A 20,347-nucleotide genomic window follows, 5' to 3' on the forward strand; every position below is an offset into this window, starting at 1 on the left:
TTACTTCGTGCTACTTCGATACCCAAAAAATACTTAACTGGTCCAAGATCTTTCATCTTAAAACAAGTAGCCAAATAATCCTTGAAAACTTTGATCGCTTGAGGGGATGTTCCAATTATAATCAAATCATCAACATAAATCAATATGCGCAATCGAATCTCTTTCTTAGAGTATACGAAAAGAGAATGATCAGACCGTGACTGCGTAAACCCATATGCTTGGAGAGCATGTGACAACTTAGCAAACCAACAACGAGGAGCTTGCTTAAGACCATATAATTATTTTTGTAATCGACAAACACGAGTTTCTCCTTTATCTCTGAAACCTAGTGGCAATTTCATATACACTTCTTCATTTAAATCCCCATGAAGAAACGCATTGTGAACATCCATCTGATGAACTTCTTGGTTCTCTTTAGCCGCAATATCAAGAAAAAGTCTCACTGTTGTCATGCGCGCAACTGGCGCAAATGTTTCTTCGTAATCAATCCCTTCTTCTTGATGATTTCCTAATACCACCAGACGAGCCTTGTATCTCTCTATTGAACCATCAGCTTTGTACTTAATTGTAAAGATCCATTTACATCCAAGCGCTTTCTTTCCTGGAGGTAGATGCTCTAGTCGCCAAGTATTTGCTCCTTCCAAAGATGTAATTTCACAATCAACTGAAACTCCCCATCGTTCATCTTTCATAGCTTCAGCAAATGATCTCGGTTCCATATTAGCCGACATTGCCACGACAAAGTCCAAATGTTTCTGTGAAAAACGGTCACATGAAACAAAGTTACAAATTGGATATTTCATACCTGAGGATGGCTGAGGCGCGGGTGTCGTTGTAGAGAGAGAGGAGGGTTGTGAAGTAGCAGCCGTTTGAACAACATAGTCCTTAAGTCTTGTAGAAGTGTACTTTTGTCGATGTCCTCTACCAAGAGGTTCACTAGAGTTTGTTACCGGAGCTTGCGAAGTCTCAGCACTCGGGGCTGACTCAATATTATTCTGAATTTGCGTCTCCTCCTCATCATCGCTATCCAAAACTTCTCCTGTAGGTGGAACACCTAACTCTCCATTAGATACAGGAGCTACATCACTGATCGCAAATGGGAATGTGGTTTCCTGAAACACGACATCACGTGAGACAAAGACACTATGGCTTTCTAAATCATACAATTTCCATCCCTTTTTCCCATAGGGATATCCTAGGAAGACACACCGCCGACTGCGAGTCGCAAACTTATCACCTTTATGATTCAAATTATGCGCATACGCTAAGCATCCCAAGACTCGTAAATGCTTAAATCCTGGAGCATGACCAAACAACAACTCAAACGGAGTTTTATTTTTCAGCAAGGCAGACGGAGTGCGATTAATCAAATAAGCAGCCGTTAGTACACATTCCCCCCAATATTCTATCGGAAGACTAGCCTGAAACCGTAAGGCTCTCGCGATATTCAAGATATGTCTATGCTTGCGTTCCACTCGTCCATTTTGTTGTGGAGTATGAACACAGGAAGTCTCATGTATGATACCTTGCTTCTGAAAAAATCGCGTAAGACATGTAAACTCAGTCCCATTATCACTTCGAATCCTTTTAACCTTCTGAGAAAACTGTCTTTCGATCATTTTGATGAAGTTTCGAATTTGCAGTGGCGCCATTGCTTTATCAGCAAGAAGATACAACCATACAGCTCGAGAATGATCATCTACGATTGTTAGAAAATATTTGGATCCACAGAAAGCTGTTGTGCGATATGGACCCCATAAATCACAGTGAATCAAATCAAAATTATCTTTTGCATTATTCAAACTGTCTGGAAAACACTGCAGAGTTTGCTTAGATCGAAAACAGACATCACAATTCTTAATAGAAAGCTCATTATTACTACTACTAGACGATCTCCGAACTCCAGGTATGCATTCTGTTACTTGAAGAGACGGATGACCCATCCGATTATGCCACAAAACCAAATCCTTGCAAACTTCAGTATGTAGGGAAGTCGCGATCTCTACTCCTTGAAACCGGTACAACCCCTCTCCCTCTCGTTCACCCGCTCCAATCAGCATCCTCGTTGCTCGGTCCTGCAAAACCATGAGTTTATCAGTCACTTGTCCGACCAAATAATTATCTGTCACGAGTTGTCCAAGCGAAATCAAATTTGTATGAAATCCATCGACATAGTAAACATTCTGTAATGACAGTTGAGATGTCAAGCGAACTGTTCCCTGTTTGAGGGTCATGACATCGGCTCCTGCAGGCAACATAACTGACACTGGCGTAATGTCCCGAATGTCCTCGAGCAAGTCTAACCGGCCAGTCATGTGGTGAGTTGCTCCAGTATCAAGTATCCAAAATATATCATTACTCTTACCACTCAAGTTCGTTGCGGATTGTCCCGCACTGATGAGTTTTTGAATCGCAACCCACTGGTCGTCTGAAAGTCCTATCAATCCCTGACGATCACGGTCCGTTATTTCACTAGTCGAACCAGCAGTAGCCGTGTTCACTTGTGCCGCATTAGCTCTGGAAAGACCACCACGACCCCGACCAGCTGATGAAGGAGCACGATAGTCCGACCGGTTTTTGTTCCTTTCACCCCACCATTCAGGAAACCCAATCACTTTAAAACATGCAGCAGCTTCATGTCCTGCTTTTCCACACATCGAGCACTGTTTGGACCAGTCCCGACTTCCTTGTCCTCCACGATTCGTAGAGGAGTCACTCGAGCTCGGTTTCGAGAGCTCTCTTGTGTATACTGTCCCGGGTCTCCGATTGGAGGCAGTCTGAGCCGTGAAGCTCATCACCGGATTATCAGCTGTAGTGTTCGAGCGCAAGGTTTCATTCTGAGACACTGTCTGATATACGCTGTCTAGGTCCGGTAGAGGTGTGATCGCACATATCTGTGAGCGGATCACCCCATGAACAGAGTCATCTAACCCTGACAAGAAATCATGTACTCGCAATATCTCTCTCTCCTTCTCATGTGCCGAATTCAGATCACATTCACACTTGTTACATGTGCAAACTTTAGACTTCGTACACTCCGCAGTACCATCCCATAACTTAGTTAGACGACCGAAGTAATCGTCCACAGTCGATCCGTTTTGCTTACATGTAGCAAGCGAGTTTCGAAGTTGCTGTAGTCTTGCTCCGCTTTTGAGAGAGAATCTCTTCTTGATTATGTCCCACAGATCTTTAGCTATCTCTCGTGTAGATATGGAAGATCTCAACTTGGGATCAATAGTTTGCTTGATCCACCCTACCAAGAGATGGTTATTTGCAGTCCAATCTTCAAGATAAGGTGAGTCAGCAGCTGGTTTCGGGAGACTTCCATCAAGGAAGCCAAACTTCTTTCTGGAACTAAGCGCCATACGTAGATTCACAGCCCACTCATCATAGTTGAGACCGTTGAGCAGAGGGTGAGAGATGACTGCACCCGGATTGTCGTTAGCACTTAGATCATATGGAGTTATAGTCTTGTACTTCGGGTTGTTATTTGTTTTGAGCGCCATTACTCTGTTTTGTTGAGTGAAAACAGAGCACCAGAGTTTTCAATCGTCTGTTACGTCTCCCTTGCGATTGCAAGAAGATTTAGTGAAGATCGGAATCGAAAAACTAACAAGAGTTTGTGTTTCTAGGTACCTGGCTCTGATACCATGACAAATTAGGTTTTGATAATCTTCTTTCTTATTCATATGGCGTTAACTAGCCCTCACATATATACTCATACAATCCCGACCTTATAGGAAACTTTACATAACCGAATATATGGCCAAATCATATTTATGGGATCTTAACATATCCCAATACCATGGAGAATAATAGCAAATTCCCTGCAATAAAAAATAAGCATAAGACTATGAACTACTAAATCAACTAAATCTTTGCTACTAAGTTTGCACACAAGAAACTAGAGATGCAAACCTGTCTTAACAAAGCCTTCTAAGCAGCAGCCTGTAGCAACTCCCTTTCAGCACGTTCCCTAATCCTCCTCTCAAGCTCCGGCCTAAAATGTCTTATCAAACCTTGCACAGGCCACGCAGCCGCATCCCCCAACGCACAGATCGTGTGTCCTTCGATATGCTTAGTCACCTCCTGAAGCATATCAATCTCTTCCAGCTTCGCATTCCCAACTTTCATCCTCTCCATGATCATCCAAAGCCAACCCATCCCTTCCCTACAAGGAGTGCACTGCCCACAGCTCTCATGCTTGTAAACATATCAATGTACGCACCAGCGCCGAAGTGGATATAAACATCGAAGTCATAACCAGAGCTCACCTCTAATAGACCGCGTTGTAGTTAGCTCGGACAGTCACCTGACAACGACCAACTCGAGATAACTGTTTGGTTCAGATTAGATCGCGTCGTCGTCTTGACGTTTAACGTTTATGGGCCTTTATCGGGCCTAACCCAAATACTCTAGTCGGATTTGTTTTAACACAGTCCGGTTTGCTTATACCAGTGTTGTAACTGTTTTAAATTGGTCACAATTTATTTAAATTAATCTAAATTAGTCTAAATCAGTTTAAATTAATTTAAGTATATTAAAATTAAATAATAATTTTAGTATAAATCCACAAAAAAGTTTATTTTTTCAGAATTAATTTTTATAATTATCAAAAATATATAATTAAGTAAATTAATAATTTATTATCACTTAGGTTCTATTAATCTTTATAATTGCTAATTCTCTGTGATCGTTAAATTACTGATGATTTTTTAAAAAAATTGTCTTGACAAGGCCTATTTGTGTTTAGTTGGGTGTATTAACAAAGAAAGTATTAGTTTTGATGAATGATTATACCGGAAAAATTATTAGTTTTGTAGGAAGAAAATAGAAAGAAGGTGATATTGGTAGTTGGTGAAATATAGTTTTTTTTTTTGGTTATAGAATCAAATTTTCCAACTTAATGTAGATATTCTTCTATTTTTGTTTTTTGTTTTTTTTTTGATAACGAAGAGAGGCCACTAAATATATATCTCGAATTTAAAAAAGCCCAACGAATCTACCACCGGCATTAAGCCCATTACAATACTTTTTCCACTTTTGTCTTATTTTGTCGGCGTGCCACCTTTACAATGTAATTAAGGTGATAAGGCGCTTGTCTTATCATAACCTGCTACCGATATAAGCAGGTTAACTTATCATACCCTGCTTATAGGTTTGTTTCCACTGATGCTCGCATTGTCAGTTTCGAGAGTCTCTTCTACGATTCAAAATCCCTAATCTCCTTTTTTTTTTTTCCTCCTTCTCTTTCCTTTCAACTTTATAAATTAAAATTACTTTCCCATCTGCCTCTATAAATATTAAATCGTCACCCCACAAGTGCTCAAAAGCAAATCCTTAGCCAAAAGGAAAAAAAAAAAAAAAAAAAAAAACGAAACCCTCTCTCTCTTTCTCTCTCGCGTTCCCAGATTCTTCGATCTGTGACGAAAACCTATAATCTATCCACAGGTAAACTCCTCTTCACCTCTCTCTCGGATTTGTTTCCTTAGGTTCTACGGCTCAATTTTAATTTATTTTATTTTTAATGTGTGTGTCGGAAGATTTGGTTTTGTCTGTTGTTTGTAGCAGATCTCTCTCATTTAATGCATGTGTGTTTTTGATCTCGTTTTTGTAGTAATGACTTCTCTCAGCAGGGAGCTTGTGTTCCTGATTCTCCAGTTTCTCGATGAAGAGAAATACAAAGATACTGTTCACAGGTAAAAATCCAAATTGGGAATTGAGAAATTAATTAAATTAATTAAATTAATGATTTTAAATGTTAAATAGATTGGAATTGGAGTCTGGTTATTACTTCAACATGCGTTACTTTGAGGAGCTGGTGACTAATGGTGAGTGGGACGAAGTGGAGAAGTATCTCTCTGGCTTCTCCAAGCTTGAGGATAACAGATACTCCATGAAGATCTTCTTTGAGATCCGTAAGCAAAAGTATCTCGAGGCTTTGGACAAGTAAGCAAGCTCCTCTTTGAGTTGTTTTAATGTTGTTTGTGTGTGTGTGTCTCACTGTTTTTTATTCCACAGGCGTGATCGTGCCAAAGCTGTTGACATTTTAGTCAAGGATCTCAAGGTGTTTGCAGGTTTTAACGAAGATCTCTTCAAGGAGATCACCTTGCTTTTGACATTGGATGACTTTAGGTTTGTTTAACTAACATGTTTTCGCCATGGATGCTTTATTTATGTATTATTGAGATTGTTTAATTTTTTTTTTCAGAGCCAATGAGCAGCTCTCTAAGTATGGAGATACAAAGTCTGCAAGGGGTGTGATGTTTGGTGAGTTAAAGAAGCTGATAGAGGCTAATCCACTCTTTCGAGACAAGCTTCAGTTTCCTGTCTTGAAAAGCTCGAGGCTACGGACACTAATTAACCAAAGGTGTGCTTGCTTGACTTAGTTTTAATCACATTTTTATAAATGAACTTAAACTTGGGATTTACTGAATTTTTGTTTTTTTGTAGTTTAAACTGGCAGCATCAGCTGTGTAAGAACCCTAGGCCCAATCCTGACATCAGATCTCTCTTTCTGGACCATACCTGCAACCAACCGAACCAACCGAACGGTGCTCGAGCTGCGTCCCCGTCCCCTGGTACAAATCATTTAATGGGTGGCGGTGGTGGTGTTCCTAAGATTGCAGGGTTTCATCCATTAATGGGTGGTGGTGGTGGTGTAAGTGATTAATGATTATGTTAGCCATTACCAGGAATAGTTTTTTTTTTTCTATGCTGAAATGTTGGTTGTCACGTGTTTTGGACAGCTGTTTCAGCCTGCACCGGGAGGACCAGGTGGGCTTCCAGCTAATCTTTCGGGATGGATGGCTAACCAATCTGTCGTGCCTCATCCTTCTGCTGCACCTTCAGGTCCTATGGGCTTGGGTTCTCCTAACAACGCAGGTTGTTTATTTATTGTGAATGCTTTGTGTTTATATTCATGAGAAAAATAATCAGAAATGGACCTGCCAACGCTAATATTATCTTAGTATTTTACCTTTATCACATTGGATTCATTTTAACAATTTTATTTCACCTGAAATATTGTTTTAGGAGCTATCTTAAAGCGTCCTCAGACTCCTTCAGGTCCTATTCCAATGGAATATCAGACTGCTGATTCTAACCATGTTTCAAAGAGGTCAAGGCCTTATGGAACGTCAGAGGAGGTACTCATCAATAACTAATCTATCTGTTAAGTATATGAGAGATAGCTTTTCAAGCATTCCTTTTCTCAGGGTGATTTTTTTTTTTCAGGGGGGTAATATTCCAGTAAATATTCTGCCAGTTACATATGCTGGCCATCCCCATGGACATAATAATACATTATCACCTGATGACTTGCCCAAGGTAGTTGTTACAACTCTTGCTCATGGCTCACCTGTCATGAGCATTGACTTCCATCCAATTCAGCAAATTGTACTATTGGGTATGTCCTATGAACGTGCAGATTCTGTATTGCCATTTCTTGCTTTTTATTTTATTTTACGGATTAAGGGTGTTGAGAATATATGTTATCATGTCAGTTGGTACAATTGGTGGTGATGTTTACCTGTGGGACCTGGGCGCTCGTCAGAGGATTACGGAGAAGGGTTTTGATGTCTGGAAGCTTGATGCATGTTCTAAAGAATTGCAGGCATCTTTGAACGCTGATGCGACGGCATCGGTAAATCATGTGGCGTGGAGTCCTGATGGAACTCTCTTTGGTACAATGCCAACTCTTCTCCAGCAATTTTATTTTCTCTAAGAGCATTGGTTTATTCACAGAATAGAAACAGTCTCTAAACATGAGAAACCTGCACATTGTTTTCATATTTCAGGCGTGGCATACTCAAAAAGCCTTGTGCATATCTATTCCTTTCAAGGGGGCAGTGACATACGAAATCATCTGGAGGTTCGTTTGGCTAATTACTCCTTTCATTCATATCAGTCACGGTGGTTGGTACTAGCTGTCCGTATATGTTCCACATAACTTTACAATTTGGTTCTCTCTTTCCTCTGATTGCAGATTGAAGCTCACACAGGAAGTGTTAGCCATCTTGCCTTTTCATATCCTAACAAACAGCTATCTGTTGTCACTTGTGGCGATGACAGAATCATTAAGGTTTGTCTTTTCTGACGATCTATGTTCTATTGGCACGTTAATTGTTGGGGATGACTTACATGAACTAAATTAATCCAAAGGTTTGGGATGCTGTCACCGGCGAAAAACGGTATACTTTTGAGGGTCATGAAGCTCCTGTGTTCTCTGTTTGTCCTCACTACAAGGAAAATATTCAGGTAACAAGTTTTGTTTCCTTTTGTTGTTGTTGTAACTTACAATCAGTCTCATATGGTTGATATGGTTCATTTTTCTGTCATCACATCAAATACCCTTGGATATTATTGTCGCCTGACTGAATGTGGTGTGTATAGATTGTACTTTTTCACTAATGCAATCTAGATCCTATACAGTTTGTCTTCTCAACAGCAACAGATGGAAAAATAAAAGCTTGGTTGTATGACAATGTGGGTTCAAGGGTTGACTATGATGCACCTGGCCATTCTTCCACAAGAATGGCATATAGCAGTGATGGAACAAGGTTCACCCACCTTTTCTCAAATTCGTAAATATTGACTGTTATCCTATCCTTTGAAATTTAACTAATTGAATAAAATACAACAGGTTGTTTTCATGTGGTACAAACAAAGAAGGAGAGTCGTTTTTAGTTGAGTGGAATGAGAGTGAAGGGTCCATAAAAAGAACATATCTCGGCCTGGGACAACGGGCTGCAGGGATTGTGCAATTCGACACAACCAGGAATAGATTCTTAGCTGCTGGTGATGAGTCCACTATCAAAATTTGGGACATGGACAACACAAATCCTTTGACAACTATTCATGCAGATGGTGGCTTACCGGTAATATTACTCAAATGATTGTTGCCTCTTTGCTATTTCCACTACTTCTCTTTATAGCAGCTAATTGCTCGTGAAAAAACCTGCAGGCTTCTCCTTGTGTTAGATTCAATAGGGAAGGAATACTTTTAGCTGTCTCAACCAATGACCATGGTGTTAGAATTCTCGCTACTGATGATGGAATTAGGTTACTGAGAACAGCAGAAACCCGCTCGTTTGCCCCCGTCATGAAGGTATATTTTCTTGGATATTATCTCTGTGGGCTTTATAGGCATTTTGTTTATACAATCTGGTGTGCAGGTTCCTGCAGGTGGTGGTGGTTTTGGTTCTTCAAGTGCAAACGCAGGAATAACTATGGCCGATCGAACTAACTCTTTTGCAGCTATGGAGGTGAATCAAAGTCTGAATTTGGATGGTATCCTTGTAGTCTATTGAGTATTTAGAGTATGACTAAACAGTTTTAATTATTATCAGAACAATGAAGTGCGAACATTAGTGGATGGGAAGCCTAGAATCGCTGATGATTTAGGTGAAAGATCCAGAGCCTGTAAAGTTACAGAGATTACAGAGCCGTCTCAGTGCTGCTCCATGAGGCTCGCTGACAATGTGCCAGTGACGAAGGTAATATAATATACTTCTATCCGCAGGCTAGATGCTATATAACTTAGATATATCTTGTAGTAATTATGATGGCTGACTCATGTTTTCTATGGTGGGAGTTTCAGGTTTCAAGATTAATTTACACAAACTCTGGATCTGGAGTATTGGCCTTGGCATCTAATGCAGTGCACAAGCTGTGGAAATGGCAGAAGAGCGATCACAATCTGGCTGGAAAGGTCTCCTCTCCTCCTTGATTTAGTTTCCTTGTACATTTTTTTGTTTATGGCTATGATCACTTCTCAAACTATATCCTTCCTTTATTTTTCTTCTAGGCAACGGCTAATGCACAACCAGTATTATGGCAACCTGCAAGTGGGATTATGATGACCAATGAGACAAGTGATACAAACCCTGAAGACGCTATTCCTTGTTTCGCCCTGTCAAAGAACGACTCCTACGTTATGTCAGCGTCAGGAGGAAAAATCTCCTTGTTCAACATGATGACATTCAAGGTGACTTAACTGTTGTATCTTCCCTTGATAGATTTGAAAAATGTTTCATGCTCTAATGTTTTGTATTATCTAACCTGTAGACTATGACGACGTTCATGCCTCCACCGCCTGCAGCAACGTTCCTTGCGTTTCATCCTTTGGACAATAACATCATTGCCATTGGCATGGAGGACTCATCTATCCAGATCTACAACGTTCGTACTGACGAGGTATATTATCTAGAATAAAATTGCGATAGTTACTTTTTGGGTGTGTTATAAGTCATGAACTTACAATGACGAGTTGCATGCTTTTTATGCTATAGGTGAAAACCAAGTTGAATGGTCATCAGAACAGGATAACAGGTCTTGCTTTCTCACAGGCTCTCAACATTCTTGTTTCTTCGGGTGCTGATTCACAGGTAAAACAATAATTGTGTTGTCAATATTAGCTTCTCAGTGAAGTTATGTAAACTTACATTTTGGTGTTGTGTAGCTGTGTGTTTGGAGCATGGATGGATGGGAGAAGCAAAGCAACAAGTATTTGCAAGTCCAACATGGGAGATCACTGCCGGCTGTTTCAGACACCCGCGTGCAGTTCCATCTGGATCAGATTCATCTGTTGGTTGTCCATGAGACGCAAATAGCCATTTACGATGCTCAAAAACTGGATTGGTGGATGCAGGTAAATTAAATAATAAAAACTTAGAATGTATTGCAAGCAAGATTCGGTGTTTAAATTTAATTATTTGCTATCAATGAAACACAGTGGGTTCGAAAGGAAGCGACAGGTCCAATCACATCAGCTACATATTCATGTGATAGCCAGTCAATCTTTGTGAGCTTTGAGAATGGTAGCGTCGATGTCCTCACCGCTTCGAATCTGAGATTGAGATGTCGGATTAACCCAACTGCTTACTTGCCTCCGAACCCAAGGTGAGTATTGGTTTCGTTTTAGTTCATTACATAACTAATAGCTTGTGAGGTATTGATGAAATGTATGTGGTTTTTGTTTGCAGCTCGAGAGTATATCCGTTAGTGATAGCAGCTCATCCATCGGAGACTAACCAGTTTGCAGTAGGGCTTAATAATGGGGCTGTCCATGTGGTTGAACCATCGGAAACAGAAGGCAAATGGGGAACCTCACCTCCACTGGAGAATGGAGCAGCAGTACCTGACAACTAACCTTTGAAGCTTCCCTTTGTCGCATTTTCTTTTTTATACAATTTACATCATTGACTTGGAAGTTTTGTAGCCTTGCTTGGTATAGTAGGCGTTTTCTCTTTTGATTATACTCAAAAAGATCGAAGTTCTCAAACTTTAAACTCTTTTTTGGGGTAAGAGAACAATTTGGTATTATTGAATATAAAATATAAACCCAAAATTAAATCCCTATATGCTTCAACATTGCTTGGCAAATGCAGAAACTAAATCAATGCATTGTTGTATTAGGTAATATTGATCTTACAATATACAGAGAGGACTGTGTACACACATGGTGATGCAGCCCTCGGTTATTAAGATCTGTGTGGTGAAGATTTGAAGCTTGCTTTAAAAAATCTCAAATCATGGCTCCTAATGATTGTTGGTAATCACAGCTGAGAGTTAATTTCGTTGCAAGAAATAAAGAAAACAGTGTAATTAGGTGCTTAAAACCATTTCAAAGCAAATGTGATGAACTGCATGCCGTGTCATTTATTCGTGAGAAAACTACATGGCGTTCTTACAAAGCAATATGGGCCAACTTTTTCATTATCCTATTACCCATTAAAAACCCTTATTAATGTTTCCTACAAAAAAAAAAACAAAAAAATTCCTACAAAACCTTATAAAACCCTAATTACCGTCCGCTGTAACAACTCGGTTTGTTACAGCCGTGTAGGTTACGGTAAGAGCTTGAAGCTCCTCTCTCAGCTCCTCTTCGTTTCCATGGATTCCGATGGATCCAACTCCGGTCGTAAGAGACGAAAGAATGCCGATGACTCGGGAAACAACAGGGCTTCAAAGAGAGGAAGAGAAGACAAATTAGCTGTTGATGATAGTGTGCCTCCTGTTAAGAAAACACCTTCTACTAAGGCTACAGAGACAACAAGGCTTGAACATGTCGAAACATCAGATTCTTACTTGTCTAACACAAGGTACGTTTGTTTTTTTTTTGCTTTATGAATTGTCTTGCTTCAGAGCTCTTGTAATACTCTTTGTGGTTTTATGTTTTACAGATTTGATCAGTTCCCATTGTCTCCCTTATCTCTAAAAGCATTAGAGGATGCTGGATTTAAGACAATGACTGTTGTGCAAGAGGCTACTCTTCCTATCATTCTCAAAGGTGAACTATTAGGGATAGAAAGTATTTACAAAATAATATTTTTATTAAATTTGGGAGCATATTTCTATATAAATGTTTTTAAAATTTTTAGTAATTTTATGCCAATATTTCACTTCGCTATGCTCATGACCACCTATGATCTGTCTTCCGTAGTCCTTATATTGATGCTTGGTTGATTGTTTTTTCTTATTCCTCTAATGTTTATATTTAACTTATTGGGTTTCTAGGTAAAGATGTCTTGGCCAAGGCCAAAACAGGCACTGGGAAAACAGTTGCATATTTGGTGAGACATTCTACCCTCTAGGTTGATGGATATATGATGTTCAGTTAGGAGTTTGATCGTTTATTTTTCTATTTTATCAAGCTTCCATCAATTGAAGCTGTTATCAAATCTCCTCCTCCAGCAAGCACGGATAAGAAGAAACCTTCAATTATTGTGCTTGTGGTCTGCCCTACTCGGGAACTTGCTTGTCAAGCTGCTGCAGAAGCAAAGACCCTGCTCAAGTACCACTCATCTATTGGTGTTGATGTTCTGATTGGAGGTAAAAAGCTTCGCGCTGAGCAAAGGCGTATGCAAAAACATCCTTGCCGGGTATATATTTTTGGGATTAATTTTACCACAAATTTGATACCACTTTTTAAATTTAATAACTATTTTTTTAATACTTTAAAATGATAATAAAAATATTAAATTAATTTTTCTAAGTCATTTATAAATATGTAATAATCACATATTTGAACATTATCAGATTCTTGTGGCTACACCTGGAAGGCTCATAGACCATATAGACAACACTCCTGGATTTGCAAGAAGGTTGAGAGGTGTGAAAGTCCTTGTGCTTGATGAAGCAGATCATCTCTTGGACATGGGTTTCCGAAGGGATGTTGAGAGGATCATCTCCGCTGTTCCTAAGAAGAGACAAACATTTTTGTTTTCTGCCACGGTACCTGAAGAGGTATGCTTCGTTTGCTTGCACAATAAGGCTCTCGCTTTTGGGTTATCATCTTGAATTTTTTTTTTTTTGGTGTCAAGGTCCGCCAAATATGCCATGTTGCTTTGAAACAAGATCATGAGTTCGTCAATTGTGTTCAAGAGGGTAGTGATGAGACACATCAAAAGGTACAAGTTTGCTCTTTAAGCTCATTTGAAAAGAGTGACCTCCCTATAACATTGTTAGCTATGGGCAGTCGGTTCTCGGTTCCCGGTTATTCGGTTCTAGAGATTTAGAATCCATTCGAGTATTTAGAAAATTTGGTTCAGTTCTGGCTCGGTTTTTTCGATTCTTGGTTCGGGTAACAATGTTAGGTTTCTCATGTCTGTTTTATCTCCTAGGTCACACAAATGTACATGGTAGCATCACTGGATAGACATTTCTCCCTCATATATATGCTCCTTAAAAGACACATTGCAGAAAATGTGGACTATAAGGTAAAATCATTTCTCTAGTGAAATTGTGAGACACAAATGTATTTCTGAACTAACACAACTCCTTGTGTTGCAGGTGATTATTTTCTGTACAACTGCTATGGTTACAAGAATGGTGGCTGATTTGCTTGGTAAGCTAAGCCTGAACGTGAGAGAGATCCATTCTAGAAAACCGCAGGGTTACAGAACAAGAGTTTCTGATGAGTTTCGCAAGTCCAAGAGTATTATCCTTGTTACATCTGATGTATCTTCTCGTGGTCTAGATTACCCTGATGTCTCACTAGTCGTACAAGTAAGCCACACCGTATTTTCCCCATAACAAGGAACTTACCGTTAGAGACGGATCTGAGATTTTAGGGGCTATAAACATTTTTTAAGAACTTTAAAAAGAGCAACATGTTACACTTCTCTAAGTGTAACATGTTGCTTCCAAATCTGGCCATGCTTACCGCAACTACAATGTTAAGCGTTTTTACTGAAGTTATTGTTGTGTACATGTTGGTTTTGCAGATGGGATTACCATCAGACAGGAAACAATACATACATAGACTTGGCAGAACTGGCCGGGAAGACAAGGAAGGGGAAGGTGTACTATTGTTAGCACCTTGGGAAGAGTACTTTCTGTCATCTGTAAAAGACTTGCCCATCACCAAGGCTTCTTTGCCTCAGACAGATCCTGAGGCAGTGAAAAAAGTAAGCGTGAATTTGTTACTCTACTTAACTTGGCAGTCCTTATTATAAAGCTAAAGATTATACTATAATATTTGACTCTAGTTTTGATGCTGATGGGGTTGTTGTTACATTCAGGTGAAGAAGGCGCTTAGACAAGTTGATATGAAGTACAAGGAGGCGGCTTATCAGGCGTGGTTGGGTTACTACACATCTCAGAAGAAGATTGCAAGGGGCACGACTAGACTGGTGGAGTTAGCCAATGAGTTTAGTCGCAGTATGGGACTCAGCATTCCTCCAGCTATCCCTGTTAACGTTATTGACAAGATGGGTCTCAAAAACGTTCCTGGTCTTAGGGTCGCTCCTGGTTCTTAATAGCATGTTTTGTTTAAAAACTTGATTTCTTTTTTTGATGTGTGATCTCTTGTTACTCTTGCAAACGCTTAAATATTCTGATTATGAAAAAAATCTACAAAGTTCGTTGTTTTTCTGTTAATTTATTATTAAATGAAAGATTAGTACATCTGAAAGAGATGTTCTTGTCATGTTGTCAGGCCTTTGCCACTTATATCAGACAATTTTCAGGAATACATAAAGAAAACATAGTTAGGTGAAAGCAAGCAAGATTGCATTAGGTGAAAATAGTTTATTACAGAGGGGATCAAAATGAAATATAATGTAATGGATCTATTTATCGAGTGGTGTTACAAAACCTCCTTTTCAAGTTTGAGGACGGCCATAAAAGCTTCTTGAGGTACATCAACTCTACCTATGGCTTTCATTCTCTTCTTACCTGCCGCCTGTTTCTTAAGAAGCTTCTTCTTCCGAGAAATATCTCCACCTGAACCAATCATAGTAACAAGTTCAGAGATGGCTTTGTGGGAAAAAAAACAAACATTAAAAGAGGCAGGGAAGCAAAGGGAATGTGTACTTACCGTAACATTTGGCCAAAACATCCTTCCTGATAGCTGAGAGCGCTTCACTAGCAATCACTTTTGATCCTATACAAGCCTGTACGTTTATATGTTTAATGTCAAAACAGCTTCCATGGTTTGCATATTCTAGGGGGCATCGTCAGATAAATGATTTATGAAAGATTAAATGTAAATATTACCTGGATGGGCACTTTAAACATTTGTCTCGGAATAAGCTCTTTGAGTTTTTGAGTCAATGCTCTCCCAACAGAATATGCCTGGAAAGAATAGTTCAAAAATGATTCCACAGTACTGTGCGGACAAAGACTCTTTCATAACTCAATGCTAAGTACTGTGAGATATACTAATCTAAATAGTAAGAGGCTTCAAGCAAATAGTAACAATTTATTAAAGCTTTACACTTAGAGATGTGTTAAAGCACTAAGTTCACAAAATTCAGATAAATAGGCTCTAATAACCAACCTTGTCTCTGTGTACAATGGTTGACAAAGGTTCCACCAATTCAGCATTAATCAGAATATCGAGTTTTATCAGATCGCTTTCCCTGTACCTGCATACGTATTACAAGAACTGAAGATGCTAAGAAAGCATCACTAAGTAAGAGATGATTTGTGAAATAAGTTAGTGGAACTAACCCAATAACTGAGTATTCCATGCTAGCATATCCCTTGGTCCTGGACTTCAACTGATCAAAGAAATCTCCCACCATCTGCAAAATAACAAGAAGACCAGTTTACATAATCAAGAGAGAACACACCCTTTCATTGGGATTATCTGAACTGTGCAAAGCCAAAACCTCACCTCTGCGAGGGGTAACTCATAGAGGAGAGAAGCTCTGTTCTCAGCTATATATTTCATTTCTTTAAACTCCCCTCTTCTATCTTGGGCGAGCTCCATAAGCGCACCGATGTAGTCTTTTGGTGTAAGTAACTCAATCTGTATAAATACCATTTTGCTGTTAAGTATATGTAAATTCTAAGAAACCTGTCATGTGAAAATATCAAACCTTAACGTATGGTTCTTCGACTGATTTCCTTAGCCCAGGTTGTGGAAGGAGAGATGGGTTTGAGCACATAGTCTGCAGAAACATCAATTTAAATATGGTAGTAAGGACACAAGGATGTAATTTTCAGAGAAGAACAATATTCAAAGAGTGTAGGATCAAGAGGAAATTACAGTATCACCATTTACAGTGTGCACTTTATACACAACACTTGGAGCAGTGGTGATAAGATTTAAGTTGTATTCTCTCTCTAACCTTTCCTGCAAAGTAGATGAACTGGAGCATAAGTATCAGTGTAGCAAATAATCAAACAAAAAAAAAGTTAAAACAAGAGGAGTAAAACATGTCTGACCTGAACAATTTCCATGTGGAGAAGACCCAAGAAACCGCATCTAAAGCCAAAACCCATGGCACTTGAAGTCTCTGGCTCAAACTGCAGGATAAACAACCAAAGTTGACAACACACCCATAGATTAAATTCAGCTAATATAAATTTTTTTTTAATCCCTAGACCAAATGTGAATATCATTAACAAAGGTTAATAATCATTAATAATACCTTCAAAGCGGCATCATTGAGTTGCAGTTTCTCCAACGCATCTCGAAGATCTGGAAACCTGTTATCATCAGAAGATATGTTAAAAAAAAATTACAAAAATAAAAACAAAAGTAAGCAAATGAACAAAGAAAAAGTCAGTACTGGTCAGCGTCAACTGGGAACAAGCCACAGAACACCATAGGGGTAGCTTCCTCGTAACCGGGTAACGAGCTTTCTGCCTTTCTGCTAAAGTTTGTTATCGTATCTCCTACTCTGGCATCTGCAACTGATCTTATAGAAGCAGATATGTACCCCACCTGTAGTTAAAAACATTTATCATTCAAAATATGTGTAGAAGTGAAAGAAACAAACAAAAAAATGATGTTCAAAAGAGTTACACTACCTCACCAGCATATAACTCATCCACTTGAATTTGATTTGGAGATAGAACGCCTATTTCGTCAGCGAAATAGTCCTGGAATTAATGCAAAAATTGAGAACATGAGATACTAATGAAACACAAGAAAGCAGTTTTTAGAAGATATGTGTTCTCAGAGTAGTAGAGAGAGAAGTAAAAAACCTTTCCGCTTGCCATGAATAGAATCCTGTCACCTTTCTTCACTTTCCCATCAATAACTCGGAAGTATACAATGACACCACGATATGGATCATAGTAACTGTAAACACATGTATTGTGGAAGAATAGTATTAGTACTTAACATGTAAACACTAGATATTTGTTAACTAATCAAAGACAAAAAAGTGAATACTTCACACTCACTATATAACAATACAACTTAGACTCTATGCTTTGCCTTCATAACAAAACGTGCAAACAAACCTGTCAAAAATTAAGGCTCTGAAGGGTTTATCTGCAGTTTCAGGAGGAGGAGGTATCCTTTCAACAATTGCATTCAATATCTCCGTTATACCAATTCCTTCCTGTATCAATCAATCAAATATGCATGCCATCAAAAATGTAACTGAATGGATAGAGAGTTAGATGTCTTTAAATCTTTATGTAACAGAATAGCAAAATGATTTTAAAAATTCTAACCTTTGCCGAGCAGAGTATTGCTTTGCTACAGTCTAACCCAATAACCTACAAAGAATCAGAAAGCAAAGTTAAAAGGCATACAATGAATATCTAAGACAATGTCTAACAGAAGGTAGAACCTAGTTAAATGTACTGATAACATTTTTGACAACAGCAACATTAAAGACTGAGAAGTGTTTTAGTAGACACCAAAGAAAGAATACTATTCATATTATAACTCGCTGCATTGCATGATAAAATGGGCTACACAAAGAAGAGAATCACTAACCTCCTCGATCTCCCTGAGAACTTGCTCTGGCTCAGCGCCTGGAAGGTCAATCTTATTCACAACCTACAAGAAGAAGTAGAGTCCTTTTGCTTTAAACTCTGATATACAGACCAAATTGTTGGACAGTACATTATTGTTTCCTGAATTTTCATAAATCAGATTCAAGAAATAACCAAACGTTAAATGATATCATTATTTATCCTAGAGTAGCTATTATTTACTTCATTAAGCATCTTCTATGAACTGATAGAGTGATGCTAACTATTTCTACGACATGGTTAGCCTATTTGAAAGTTAACTTATTGTAGACTCTGACTTCTATTTAACTAAATAAGGCATTGACGTCACTGAATAGTCTACAAATGGTGACCAAACAATGATGAATAAGCACCAAATATACTTGAAAAAAGTTATCAAGCATGAATCCGTACTTACAGGAATGATTTCGAGGTTGTTTTCAAGAGCCAAATAAACGTTGGCCAGTGTTTGCGCTTCCACACCCTAAACACCACATATTAAGGGAAAGTAACTTAGAAAGTTTTGTGCTAATGTACTTGGTCACATAAAAAAAGACTGTAACACACATTCACAAAGCGCAAAACAGCTAAAGCAAATACAGATTCAAGGAGAAATAATCACCTGAGATGCATCCACAACAAGAAGAGCACCCTCACATGCCGCAAGAGATCGAGAAACCTATTAACAAATCCTTAGATAAAGTCTATGTTGGAAAGAACAAACGGATTAGAAGATTTGAAGTGTACCTCGTAAGAGAAATCAACATGACCAGGAGTATCAATCAAGTTGAGGCAATAAGGAGTATCCTCATACACATAACGCATTCGAGCTGCCTGCAAACACACATCAGAAAATTTACAAAGTCAGAAACTTTACTCTTAGTTGATAGAAACAAAAACTAATAACAAAGAACCTGAAGCTTAATGGTAATGCCTCGTTCTCTTTCTAAATCCATATTATCAAGAAACTGCTCCTTCATATCTCTGTTCTGAACCGTACCAGTCACCTGAAGCAACTTATCCGCCAACGTAGACTTCCCATGATCAATATGCGCTATTATACTAAAGTTCCTTACTTTCGATATCGGAACCTGCAATTTCCAAAAAGATCCAATTTTTAAATCCGAATTTGTCACACATAGACGTAAAGGTTCTTTATCTGACCTTCAAAAGACGGTCTCGGCCGGAGCGGGCGGATAGTTTGGAGTTAGCGTCGGAGAGGTTGCTGCTCTGACTCTGAGGCTGAGTTCCGGCTGTGGCTTGGCAAAGTATTTGTAGCTTTCGGTTAGAGTGGCGGTGGAGGGTGGAGATGGGAAGGGAGGAGAGACGACGGAGAGGAGATGAAGAAGAGGAAGAGGTTGGGGATAAGAAGAAGGTTGGAGGAGATAAGTCCATAGCATAAGCCATGGCCATTGGCACTCTCTGTGTCACTCTTCGGACCTCTTCTTATGTTTTTGAGTGAAAAGTCTTCTTTTTCTTTCGTTTTGTCTTAAAGAGTTCTGAACCACAGGATATCCGGATCAGACCAGAGACGATCCGACACAAGCAGACCAAAAACTAAACGAAACAACTCAGTAAACTGTAAACCTTGTGAACTAGATGTTCGGTTTGGTTTTGGTTTAGTTTTTGATTTTTTGGTTCTGTAATTATACTAACGGTTTGGTTATTCATGAAATTTGGTTTAATTTTTGTTCAATTATTTTGATTTTCGGTGGAAGTAAAATTTTCTAGAGTTTTTACATTTATTAAAAATATAATAAATTTTTACAATTTATTTTTGAATACACTTTCTAATAACTGTTCGCTAATAAGATTTAATCAAGGGCAATTGTCAATAATATCACATTTTGAAGTTTATGTCTCAAAAATGACACTAGAAAAAGAAAGTCACAAAAATGACATTCATTAAAGGGTAAAATATCCATAATACCATTAGTTTAAAATTAAATAAACAAACAAAAATAAATAAAATAAAATAAAAATAAAAAAATGAAAAAAAAAAATTTTTTTATAGTTTCAGATTATATGTTTTCAGATTCGAAAATTTTATAATTTTTTTTGAATTTTTTTTTTAGAAATTTTTTTTATTTATTTTTTCAAATTTTCTTTTTATAATTTAAAATACTTTTTGAAACTATTTTTA

The 20,347-nt window shown here is 38.4% G+C and overlaps 3 protein-coding genes across 4 annotated transcripts; 2 read left to right on the top strand and 1 right to left on the bottom strand.

Moving 5' to 3' along the window:
- The first annotated feature begins 5,228 nt into the window (after positions 1 to 5,228).
- On the top strand, positions 5,229 to 11,361 carry LOC106380539 (topless-related protein 4-like). Of its 2 annotated transcripts, none has more exons than XM_048747384.1 (25): positions 5,229 to 5,451; positions 5,618 to 5,699; positions 5,770 to 5,949; positions 6,022 to 6,135; positions 6,212 to 6,370; positions 6,454 to 6,661; positions 6,750 to 6,885; positions 7,036 to 7,148; positions 7,237 to 7,408; positions 7,506 to 7,685; positions 7,800 to 7,873; positions 7,988 to 8,083; positions 8,164 to 8,259; positions 8,434 to 8,561; positions 8,645 to 8,879; positions 8,966 to 9,109; positions 9,177 to 9,266; positions 9,351 to 9,497; positions 9,602 to 9,712; positions 9,809 to 9,988; positions 10,069 to 10,197; positions 10,293 to 10,388; positions 10,463 to 10,651; positions 10,736 to 10,902; positions 10,986 to 11,361. In XM_048747384.1, the coding sequence occupies exons 2-25, from the start codon at positions 5,620 to 5,622 to the stop codon at positions 11,149 to 11,151; spliced, it is 3,390 nt and encodes a 1,129-aa protein (XP_048603341.1). In that variant the 5' UTR covers positions 5,229 to 5,451; positions 5,618 to 5,619; the 3' UTR covers positions 11,152 to 11,361. The 2 variants fall into 2 exon arrangements, with proteins under 2 accessions (XP_048603341.1, XP_048603345.1); XM_048747388.1 differs by having other exon boundaries at positions 5,294 to 5,451; positions 6,454 to 6,613.
- A 210-nt stretch (positions 11,362 to 11,571) lies between these two features.
- On the top strand, positions 11,572 to 14,873 carry LOC125581627 (DEAD-box ATP-dependent RNA helicase 25-like). The gene is made up of 10 exons (XM_048747394.1): positions 11,572 to 12,104; positions 12,186 to 12,292; positions 12,520 to 12,575; positions 12,657 to 12,884; positions 13,042 to 13,248; positions 13,326 to 13,412; positions 13,626 to 13,721; positions 13,795 to 14,010; positions 14,229 to 14,411; positions 14,526 to 14,873. Exons 1-10 carry the CDS (start codon positions 11,641 to 11,643, stop codon positions 14,760 to 14,762), a joined length of 1,881 nt encoding a protein of 626 aa, XP_048603351.1. The 5' UTR covers positions 11,572 to 11,640; the 3' UTR covers positions 14,763 to 14,873.
- Positions 14,874 to 14,998: 125 nt separating this feature from the next.
- On the bottom strand, positions 14,999 to 19,683 carry LOC106396308 (translation factor GUF1 homolog, chloroplastic). The gene is made up of 21 exons (XM_013836661.3): positions 19,369 to 19,683; positions 19,119 to 19,295; positions 18,952 to 19,038; positions 18,827 to 18,883; positions 18,623 to 18,688; positions 18,188 to 18,250; positions 17,920 to 17,964; positions 17,704 to 17,804; positions 17,443 to 17,539; positions 17,266 to 17,337; positions 17,025 to 17,179; positions 16,884 to 16,941; positions 16,678 to 16,758; positions 16,499 to 16,585; positions 16,329 to 16,400; positions 16,124 to 16,258; positions 15,958 to 16,031; positions 15,785 to 15,872; positions 15,502 to 15,579; positions 15,323 to 15,398; positions 14,999 to 15,228 (listed from the first exon to the last, which is right to left on the bottom strand). Exons 1-21 carry the CDS (start codon positions 19,615 to 19,617, stop codon positions 15,092 to 15,094), a joined length of 2,055 nt encoding a protein of 684 aa, XP_013692115.2. The 5' UTR covers positions 19,618 to 19,683; the 3' UTR covers positions 14,999 to 15,091.
- Between the last annotated feature and the right edge of the window lie 664 nt (positions 19,684 to 20,347).

This window comes from Brassica napus, chromosome A2 (genome assembly GCF_020379485.1).
Source record: "Brassica napus cultivar Da-Ae chromosome A2, Da-Ae, whole genome shotgun sequence".
Classification (NCBI taxonomy): domain Eukaryota; kingdom Viridiplantae; phylum Streptophyta; class Magnoliopsida; order Brassicales; family Brassicaceae; genus Brassica; species Brassica napus.